General features: G+C 55.2%; 1 protein-coding gene across 4 annotated transcripts in view; it reads left to right on the plus strand.

Moving 5' to 3' along the window:
• Window positions 1-10580, plus strand: part of CD300LG (CD300 molecule-like family member g) — an 11346-nt gene extending 766 nt beyond the window's left edge. The window contains exons 2-7 of one of the 4 annotated variants that reach the window (XM_012659045.1): window positions 151-486; window positions 3246-3347; window positions 4127-4382; window positions 5530-5642; window positions 7566-7618; window positions 9818-10580. In XM_012659045.1, coding sequence (XP_012514499.1) covers window positions 151-486; window positions 3246-3347; window positions 4127-4382; window positions 5530-5642; window positions 7566-7618; window positions 9818-9931 — 974 coding nt within the window. In that variant the 3' untranslated portion in view covers window positions 9932-10580. Of the gene's footprint in view, window positions 1-150; window positions 487-3245; window positions 3348-4126; window positions 4383-5529; window positions 5643-7565; window positions 7619-8175; window positions 8215-9183; window positions 9304-9817 lie in introns of those variants that run through there. The other 3 variants (XM_012659048.1, XM_012659047.1, XM_012659049.1) reach the window with 3 other exon arrangements.
• The last annotated feature ends 344 nt before the right edge of the window (window positions 10581-10924 follow it).

A 10924-nucleotide genomic window follows, 5' to 3' on the forward strand; every position in this document is an offset into this window, starting at 1 on the left:
GGGGAGGGGAGTACTGGCTCTTACAGGGCTGTCCCCAGAAGGAGTGGTGAAGGAAAGCCTTCCTTCCTCCCCATAAAATGGAAGCTTCTGCTCTTGACCCTGATACTTGGATCCTGGGAATTCCAACCTCCAGCCCTGCTGTGGTTTCAGGTTATGAAGCCCTGCAGGGCCCGAAGGAGATCAGCGGGTTTGAAGGTGACACAGTGACCCTGCAGTGCACCTACCGGGAAGAGCTGAGGGACCACAAGAAGTACTGGTGCAAGCAGGTTGGGTACCTACTCCTCCGCTGCTCTGACATCATCTACACGGGAGAAGAAGGCCAGGAGACAACACAGGGCAGGGTGTCCATCCGAGACAGCCCCCAAGAGCTAGCCCTCACCGTGACCCTGCGGAACCTCACCCTGCAGGACGCTGGGAAGTACCGGTGTGGGGTAAAAAAACTGGTCTTCTCTGAGACTTTCCTGGTGTCTCTGTTAGTCTTTCCAGGTAACAAATGCCTCTCCTTCACCTGGCTGTGGGCCAGGAGGTGCAGAGGGAAGAGGGCGGGTCCGTCAGGACTAATCTTGGTACTGACCTTGTGGGGCCTCTCTATGACTCGGGTCAAGAGTGGAGCGATGTTTGGGCATTGGCGGTGCCGTTTGGGTCTCGCCTGTTCTTTTACTCTTCCTGCCCAAGGTCATGCCACTGGTAGAAGGCAGAGCAGGATGGAACTGAGATCTGTCCAGGACTATGCTCAGGGGCCTTTCCTTTCTGCCCAGATGTGCCAGAGGGAAATTGCAGTGGGTTGGGGACAAGATGGACATCTCAGGGAATACAGAAGACTCATTGCCTGGTGTGAGAGAGATTCCTGAGGCCCCCTGAGGCTGGGCCAACCATTGCGGCGTCCCTACCCAGCCCACAGAGTCACCTAAGCCCTGGCCACGTTGGCCTCACCCTACTTGTGGCCTCAGCTCCCCTTCTTTGCCCTCCTTGTCCGCAGATCTTGAAGTCCAGGGACAGGTTCTGGGGTGCCTGGGAACCATCCTCTGGGTAGGATGCCTGAAGGAGGGTCTTGCTGAGCTCAGGGACACTAGGACAGGGGATAAAGCACCTGTCCGGGTGCCTGGAGCCCCACCTGGACCTGCTGAGCTAAGGAGAAAGAAGCCAGGGAGAGCCCAGGGGAGTGGGAGCCCCAGCTGCTGGTCAGTGAGGGCGAGACAGGTCTTTGTATCCCCATTTCACAGATGGCAACTGAGGCTCTGAGAGACTAAGTGATTTGCCCAAGGTCTCATGACAGGAATTGGTAGAGCCAGGATTCAAATGCAGGTCATTGCTGGCTTTGGTGTCTGCTCTTTCCCTCTCCTGGCCCCATAGATGGGACTTATCCCAAACCCAGGCCGCATCTCCGTCATCTTGGGTCTTTATTTCAATTCAGGGAAACAAAGTTAAACTCACCAAATAATAACAGTAGCATCAAACCACATTGAATCTGTTCTCCATTATTTACGAGATCCTCTGATCTCTTCCGATCCTACCAGCATTCCCATTTTTACCTAGTTATGATCAATTTTACCTATATTTGAGGCTCTCCTGTGTTTTATGCTTACCCTCATTAGTAATTATTTATTTGTGTATTGATATACGCATTATCCCCCTGCGTCAGATCTTGTCAGCCTCTGATGACAGTCAGGATGTTGAAAATGAAGAAGACCATGGCAGAGGTGTGCTGGTCAATGTTTAGCAACAGGCGAGGGTGCTCTAATTTATGGTGTCTGCCAGTTTCTGTGGTGTAAATGCTCCCGCCATGGCCAGTTTCCAGCCATTGACAGTTAACAACTGTCTCACAAAATTCCTGAACAGTTAACAATTCGCTCTTGGGAGCCAGCATGAGCCATCTCCAGCACCCCACTGAGGGTAGTGAAACGTTAGAAGCATTTCTGGGAGGGTCAGAGCAAGACAAATGTACCCACTGTGATTTCTTTCATTCATCTTTGCCTAGGCCTAGGGCCTCCAAGGCAATGAAATATGACACGATAAAGAAGTATAAATATTGAAAAGGAAAAAATAAATACTCTTTATTTGCAAAAGATTTGGATCATCTACTTAGAAAAAATCCAAGAATAAACTGACACAGTATTACAGATTGAGTATCCCTAATCCCCGAATCCAAAATGCTCCAAAATCTGAAGCTTTTGAGCACTAACGTGACACCCAATGGAAATGCCCCTTTGAGCATTTCAGACCTCAGATTTATGGATTAGGGTTGCTGAACCAGCAAATGCAATGCAAATATTCCAAAATTTAAAAAAAAAATTGAAATTCAAATCATATCTGGTCCCAAGCATTTTGGATAAGGGACACTCAGCCTGTAGAATAGAGAATGGGGAGGCCACAGATGGACATGGGGAAGTGAGGGGCTCAGCAGTTCCTGGGAAACTGGTCACACCAGGTTTCTGCCCACTGTGCTGGGCACAGAAGATAGGTGTTTGGCCCTTAAGGAGGCCCAGCCTAGTGGGAAGACCCAGTAAACCAGTAACTGAGGTGTGATTGCACAGTAGCATCGACGGAGGCATGTACAGGGTACAGTGGGTGCCCAGAGGAAAAAGGGACTCGCTCCTCCTGGGGAAGACATTCTGCAGGAGTTGACTTTCGAGCTGGTGCTAAAGGCCAGAAAGAAGTGTGTTAGGCAGAGATGGAAAGGCGAGGGAGGCATCACACTCGAAGGAGCAGCATGTCAGAGGCAGGGGGTGGGCAGCAGGCTCGCTTAACAGGGAACGGAGGGCAACTCTGCACGGCCAGAGCCCCCGCTGGGGAAGAGGTGAGGCTGACAAAGTGGTGTGAAGTCTGAGTTTAAAAGGCTGTGAAAGGCGTGCTAAAAAGTGTGAACTTCGGGTTGTAGGCAATGGAGGCCACCAACTGTTCTGAAGCGGAGTGTGGGGGGGTGATGGGACTCAATATAGATTTGAGAGACCAACTGGCACCAGTGAAGGGTGGCATGGAAGGGGCAGGCTGAAGGGCCAGGGAGAAGGTGGGGTGACGGTGGTGTCAGAGCTGAGGGTCTAAGCTAAGTGGGAGGCCAAGGGGGCTGCCGGAGGGGAATACCCCGGATCCCCAGGTATCTGCCCTGATTGGCAGAGGGGAGAAGATGGCAGTGGTCTGCGCTGAGGTCGGGGGTGGGAAAGCAGCTGGCTGCTCCCAAGGAAGGAAAAGGGGTTCAGAGCAGTGACTCGTGCAGGCCCTGAGAGCAGCCTGTCCCTTTCCTCTAGGGCCCTGCTGTCCTCCCTCCCCCTTTCCCTCCTTCCAGCCTCTTGCTACAAGGAGCCCGCAGCCCAAGGCAAAGGCTTGGCAAACGCAGCCCCCAGAACTGAGTGAGTGAATGGTTCTTCCATCCCTCCTGCCCGCCATGTACAGAAACACCCACTGAGGGCCTCCCTGGTGCCCGCTGCTGCCCTTCATGCCTGGGAGCTGGATTGTCCAGCTGTGGAATTGGAGGCTCAGTGGGGTTTAAGTCACTCACTCAATGTCACACGGGCAGCAGCAGAGCCCGGAAGTGGTCACGGCCTGATCCCAACGCTCATGTTCTGTCTGCTCCATCCAGGGTCTGGGGGGCAAGCTAGAAGGGCCAGGTCTTGGTCCCTCACCTCTGGACTTATCCCTGCCACCCTGCCCTGCCTGTCCTTGTGGCTGTTGAAGGCGGGCAAGGCCCTAGTGGGGCGTGGTGAGGGGGGAGTCGGCATTCTACTGTGATAGAAGGACCTGCCCTTCTGGTGAGGAAGGAGGTGACAATTGGCCAGGACTGGAGGAGGAGGATGGGAAGGTGTCTGCTGGATGGTCATTGTAATGGGTCCTGGATGTGGGGATGGGGGTGTGATTGTACCTCCCCACAGAGAGGACAGGCTGTGGGCACAAAAAGAGACCGAACCCTATGTGCAGGTGTGGGCTGTGCCTGGTATATGATGTGCTTGCTCCAAATGGCTTCATCTGGGCCTGTTTGCTTACTGGGTTGTCCTTTAGCTGGGGGTGTTTTGGGAAATTGGGGAGGCTAGGGGTCAGGGGTCCTCTTGGGGAGGTCAGGGGTCAGAGGTCTGGGGATGCTGGGATTTTAAGGGTCAGGGAAGGTGCTGAGGCACTGCTTTTGGACTTGTAGCTTCTCCTGGTCTCTACCCGACAGTCACCACAGCCAAGCAGGGGAAGACAGGGGCTGAGGCCTCTCCGTTCACGGGGACCTCCCCGTATGGGCACGCAGGAACCTCCCTGTACACAGGAACCTCTCTGCATGCAGGAACCTCTCCTCACGCAGCGACCTCTCCTCACGCAGGGAGCTCGCGCCCAACCATGCAGCTGGACTCCACCCTGGCAAAGGACACCAGGTCTGTTCCCAGCAGCAGCAGCTCCAAGCCCAGGTGAGCCCGAGGTGACCAAGGTCACCTTTCAGGCCATCACTGAACCATGAGCAAATAAGAACCGACACTCCTTCCTCCAAGTGGACACATCCTCTTGTTATGGCCACAGCCTGCAGCACAGAGGGCAGATTTCAGCCCCCATTCACCCGACATAGGGGCCCTTGCGCAGTGGACAGCCTGCACTACAGGACCCAGCAGCCCTGCTGTCCCAGACTCAGGCCCGCCCAAGGAGAAGGTCCACCAAGGCCCCATTCCTCACCTCTCTTGCTGCCCCAGCCTCAGGGACGGCCACCCAGTTCAGTAGCTTTTGCCTATACGCTTTGCACTGAGTCCTGTGTCAAGCATGAAAATACAGAATCCAAAAGAAAAAAATGTTTTTCCTTACCCACCTGCAGTCCCAACCTGAAGGATCGGTGCAGGGGGTTATGACCGCACTCGGTCACTGATATCCAGGCAGCCGCTGGCAGGTTCAGGCCCAGCTGAAAGTGAATCCAATGCTGAAAGTTCAGCAATGGTGGGGGAGGGGGATCCCTTCTGACCAGTCAGGGCTGACCAGGCATCAGGGCCCTGTGCCTTGTCATCTCCCAGGAGAGACAAGGGACATGGCTGACTCAGAAGATACCACGTTACCCACGTGCTGGTGATGCCAACCCCAGTACGGGCCCTGGAGAACTTCCTGCACACCACTGTGCTTAATCTCCTCAAGCGTTGGTCTCCCGTGTGAAACTGGACCGCTCCTTAGTTACACAGGGTCGTGGAACTTAACAGCTAACACTGACATAGTGCCTGGCATGTGTCAGGCACTGAACTAAGCGCTTTACATATTCCAACCTGCCTGATCCTCATCACAGCCATTTTATACAGAAGGAAATTGACACCCTGGGAGATTTAGTCACTTGCCCAAGGCCACCCATCTAGAAAGTGGTGGAGCCAGGGTTTGAACCCAGGCAGCTTGGCTTCAGGGTCTGCGCTAGTTAAGTAACATGTGTCAAGCGCCAGTGGCAGTGAATGCTCTGCCAGCCTTTGCCGCATTGATTTGGCTTCCATGCTAGGGGTTGGCTTTCTTGGCCTGTGCCTGGGACCCCGAAGGGCATAGCCTTTGGCTTATCTGATGACAGCCACTAGGATCCTTTCGTCTCGCCTCCAGGGTGTCCATCCCGCTGGTCCGCATGTTGGCCCCAGTCCTGGTGCTGTTTGGCCTTTTGCTGGCTGCGGGCCTGATCGCCCTGGGCAGCCACATGCTCCGCTGGAGAAAGGAAGGTGAGCGAGGGCACGTGGGAGGAGGGTGGGAGGCTCGCTGAGCCAGGGCTTCACTGAGACCCGCAGCGCCCCCAACCCTGGAAAGACCTTGTGGGCCCCAGTGTGTCCGTCTGAGATACGGGCATCAGGAGCCCTACTCCTCCCTGCTGAGAAAACTGTGAGGCAGTTGACATTAGGAAGAAGCAATGCAGATGGGGGAGTGGGAACGTGAGGGGTCCTCAGCTTCTTCCTGTCTGCCAAGCCCAGCAATCTCTTCTCTCCCTGTCCCTCCCAGTGAATCCATGTCCCGTCTGCAGGTCCAGCTCCTATAGGGGACTGACTGCCACGGGGAATGCAGGACCGAACACTTGAACTTGAGCAGGACAGACACCGTGGCCCCACTCCTGCCACTGGGTCTCTAGAGGTGCTCAGTCCTTTTTCTAGGTTTGGGTTCACGTCCCAGCTCTGCTGCTTTTTAGTTGTGTGACCTCGGGCAAGTCACCTAATTGCCCTGAGCCTCAGTTTCCTTAAATCATGGATATACGTCAAACAGAAATAGCATACAAGCCACATATATGATTTAAATTTTTCTAGTATGAGCAGATATGGTGGCTCACGCCTGTAATCCTAGCACTTTGGGAGGCTGAGGCAGGAAGGTAGTTTGAGCCCAGGAGTTTGAGACCAGCCTGGGCAATGGTGAAACCCTGTCTATACAAAAAATTGAAAAAAAACATTAGCTGGGCATAGGGCATAGTGGTGCACACCTGTATTCCCAGCTACTCAGGAGGCTGAGGGAGGAGGATTACTTGAGCCCAGGAGTTTGAGGCTGCAGTGAGCTATGATGACACCACTGCACTCCAGCTCAGGCAACAGAGCAAGACTTTGTCTCAAAAAAATAAAAATAAAAATAAATAAATAAAATTTTCCAGTAGCCACATGAAAAAAAGTAAAAAGGAACTAGTGATGATAATTTTAATAATAGAGTTTATTTAACCCAACATATGCAAAACATCATCATTTCAACATGGAATCAATATAAAAATATTAACGGTACATGTTACACATCCATTTTTTTCAGTTTGAGTCTTCGAAGCCCAATGTCATTTGAAGTCGCCACATTTCAGTGCCCCATGGCCATATGTGACATGTGGCTCCAGTGCTGGATGGCACAGATTTAAAGGATTGACTGAAATAACAGCAATAAGAGTTACCTGTCTGCAGCCTGTGTTACTTATATCCTTTAATCTCCTCAACACTGTAGAGTGTGCCCATTGTACAGGGGAGGAAACTGAGGCACAGAGCGGTTAAGCAGCTTGCCCTGTGTTTGCATAACTAGACAATGGGAGAGCCAGGAAGGCATCTGCAACTGTCTCAGTGAAGGTGGCGGGCGGGGGGTTAGTCCTGGGCCTTGGAGTGACCCCAAGGAAGAAGCGTCAGCTTTGCCTATCTCCCCAGGTCCCCTCAAAGAAGTTTGAGAGGGCGCACACAGAGTGGGAGCATTCCTGGTCACAGCCTCAGAGCTACTTAGCACCTTGCCTCTCAAACTGTGGTCCCCAGCTAACAGCAGTGGCATCCCCTGGTAGCAGTTAGAAATGCAGACTCTCAGGCCCCAACCTACTGAATTAGAATCTGCACTTTAAGAAAATGTCCAAGGGTTCCTGTATGCACATTAAGGTTGGAGAAACAACGACCTTAGTACATAGATTTATTTCCCCAGCCAGTTTCGGGCCCTCACCAGGTGATCCCCATGTACTGATCTCAGAAGGCTGCGTCATTCCCAAGGGGCTGAGCTGGAAGGGCCTCCTCTGCCCACCCTGCCTGCCAGCTCCCTCTGGGAATGCCCTGCTCCTGGGTGTAGGGAGGCCAGTCCACCTCTCTGGGAGCAGCTGCAGGCTACTCCTGGCTACTCCTAGCTTCAAGGTGCTCCTTTTATGTCTCTTTCAGCTCAACTGGCCACTGAGACACAGAAGAATGAGAAAGTCTACCTCTCACACTTGGTAAGAACGGAGGCGGGCCAGGGCCCAGGCTCAGATCCCCTTGGAGCTGGAAGTCAAGACTCCTGGGCCTGCCTCTGTGTCTTCCTACCTACCTGGTCTTCCGTGTCTGACCTAGAGGCCAGGCTTCCTCCCCAGCCTAGAGGAATTTGTGTGAGCCCCGAGACCAGCCCTTCGGGGTGTGGGCCCGACGGAGTGCCCATCCTCACCTCCAGTTTGCCACCAAGTGCCAGGCAGTGTGTACACAAGGAGCCAAGTGAGCATCCCCCGCCCCCAGGCCAGCGCCTTCTTCCTCCCCTCCCCCTTTAGAATCAGAGAACATCAAAGCTGGATCCAGAGGAAGCCTTTCTCTGAGTTTGGAGCAGAACGCTTTTCACAACACCCAGGGATCAGGGAACTGTTAGAAACACACTTTCCCCGGCCCCAGTTCCAACTGAACCCCATAGAGGTAGTTTCTAGTGCTTTTGCAAAAGATGAAACTGAGTCCCAGAGAGGGTAAAGTTCTTGCCCAAGGTCACACAGAACCCAGATTTCTCAACTCCCTGCTCTCCTCTTTCCAGAGCACCCTGATGTTTTCTCTGAGCCTTCCTTGGCTTTGAGACCAAGGTGGCATGGCTGCCCTGGGACCCCAGCTCAGGGTGGCATTCTGGGGACCAGGGGGCAGAGGGCATGGGGGTCCCAGTTCCCATCTACCTGGAGCAGGGAACCTGCCCCAAGGCTACTCCTGCTGGAAGAGACAGCGGCCTCCCATGCCGGCACTCCTGCAGAGGGGCCTGCACAATCACACCTCAGGGAAACAGAAACGGAATCCTCTCCTCCCCGCCCCCACCTCACTGGGCCCCTCCTTCCTCATCTGTTTACTGAGATGCCTCCACTCTGATTCTCTTAAACTCCAGGGCAGGAAAGGGCGGCTACCATTGTCTTCTTTCCTGGCGCCAGTAAGGACAAAAGACCCAGGCCTGATCCATGCAGGGAGGGTCTGGGGTGGGAATAGGATCTTGGGCTTAGGAAGCAGCTGTTGTTGTCTCAGGAAGCTCAACAAGGCCAAAGGTGGTGGAAGGGATTGAGGGAAAAGTCATGGAGACAGACGGATGGATGGACAGGGGTCGCAATGGCCCCCTCCAGAGCCCTGCCTCCTGGCTGTTCATCCTGGGACCTGAGGCTCACACCACTCAACTCCAGAAGAGGGGTTGGGTATGGGGAGGCCAAGGGCACCTGTACCAGCCACATTGTCCCAAAATGCTGCCTCCGTCCACTCTGGGAATGCTGCCTTGGACTTTTTCCTGCCCACGACACCTGGCCCTGACCTGACTGAGGCGAGAGGGGACAGGAAATGGCACAGGACCAGTGGGCAGAAGGGCTCTAGGAGGCAACCCCTTGTTGGGGGAAAGATTGAATGGGGTCCGCCTAAGAGGGCCCAAATTGGAGCTAAGTGTTCTTCCCCTCCTTGCCCCTCCCTGCCTTGCCCGCCCCCTTCCACGTTTCCCTCCTCTTGCCTGGGCTGAGCCCGGCTGGCAGACCATCCCTGCTACCAAGAACAGGCTGTTCTGACCGTGTCTCTGTTACAGCCGCTGCGGAATGGCCAGGACCCACAGGACTCCGTGATCCACCTTGCAGGCCCCACTGGGCCTCTCGCCAGACCCGAGCCCTCTGCCCCCGTCTACTCAGAGATCCAGGACCTGAGCCAGGTGTGGATAGAAGCGCCTGGGGGTCTGGGGCCACCTGACCTGACTCCACTCTGATGATGCCAGGCAGTCGGGGAGGTTCTTTCCTCAGCAACCACGCCTCAAACTCCACACACCTGCATCTGCTCACCTACCCCATCGTAGACGTAGGCTCAGGCTGTTTCACCCAGGATGCCAGGGCTCTTGGCCTCATATCCTCTTTTTTTCTGGTCCAGAAAATTCCTGCATAGCTTGTTGGGAGTCATGGCTCAAAGAGCCCTGGGCTGGCAGGATGCCCACAGCTGCAGCCAGAGCCCGGCCCGAGGCCTTGAGGGTTCTCCCCTGGGAGGGGTGGACTGGGGACAGGGGAACATGAATCAAAGCCTGGGGTTCCAGGGAGGAGAACTGGTTAGGTCCCGTGCCCCTGCAGGTGGACAGAGGCCCAGACTTTGTGGGAAAGGCTGGGGTGGACACAGCGGCTACCTAGAGACCACCCCCAGCTGGGCTGTGCTTCCCAACCCCACTGTTGTCTTTACAGACTACAGAGGAAGAGGACCCCCCTGCCCAGGACCTCGAGGGGGACATGATCCCGGTGCCCCCCTTCCACCTGTCTGAGGCGGAGCTGGGCTTCTCCAAGTTCATCTCCACGTAGCTGCAGAAGGCCCACCTGGCCAGGCGGCCGTGAAGCTGAATGGCGGGTTCTGCACCGGCTCCCACAAGCTTTCTGCCTTTCTCCCCACCCTCCCCAGGCTGCCCTCCTGCGTGCCCCAGTCTGACCTGGACTCGTTCGCCAGCTCTGGAGCCCGGAGTGGTGGCCTTACAGTTCCAGCTGGAGACTGGGACTTCCCCATATGTCCACGCCTGAGCAGGACACACAGCCACTGGACCCTCACGGGGCCGGGCAAGGCTCAGCAGGTCTGGTCCGAGCTTGTGTCTGCTCCGGGAGACCCCTGGGGCCGGGGTGCCAGCATCAGCCCCACCTTCCTCCCTTCTCCTCCCTTCCTGGCACCTGACTCGGCACCACGTTCCTGCACCAGCTGGGGATGAGGGGGAGCGTGCTGGGGTTAGACTGGATTCTGGATTCTCAAAGCGCGGCTGTGAACCGCCTGCATCCCAGCCCTCAGGGAGCTGTTAGAAATGTAGTTCCTGACCCACCAAAGCCATCTCTGGGGCCGGGCCCAGGACTCCGCATTTCTGGAAAGTACCCCAGCAATTCTCACATTCGAATTTGAAGACCAGCCGGCCTGATGAATGCTCAGACCCTTCCAGCTTAGAGTCTACATGAGTAGGTATGTGGAGTCCCCCGCTTGCCCCATATATGGTCTGCTCTGTCCACAACACCGTGACTGGGTTGGGGGCTTCCCCGGGTCTCCCCTGAGTCTGGGCCCAGGCCAGGAACACAATGGAAGGCAGCAGCTGCCTTTCCATTTGCCTTCCCCAGCCGTGCATTCCTGCCTTTGCAAAATCGATGGAGGAAACCTCGGCTTCTTCCTTGTCTAGGAAGGGTCACTGCCTGTGGGTTCTGGTGGCTGGGGAGAGGAGCAGGAAACCAGAGTGCGGGTGAGGGTCTAAAAGGGAGGAGAGAGGGGATGAGGCAGGAACCTGAAGGTGACCCCGAGTCTGGGCCCCTAGAGAAGGGGTGGGA

This window comes from Propithecus coquereli, unplaced genomic scaffold (assembly GCF_000956105.1).
Source record: "Propithecus coquereli isolate 6110/MARCELLA unplaced genomic scaffold, Pcoq_1.0 Scaffold598, whole genome shotgun sequence".
In the NCBI taxonomy this organism is placed as follows: domain Eukaryota; kingdom Metazoa; phylum Chordata; class Mammalia; order Primates; family Indriidae; genus Propithecus; species Propithecus coquereli.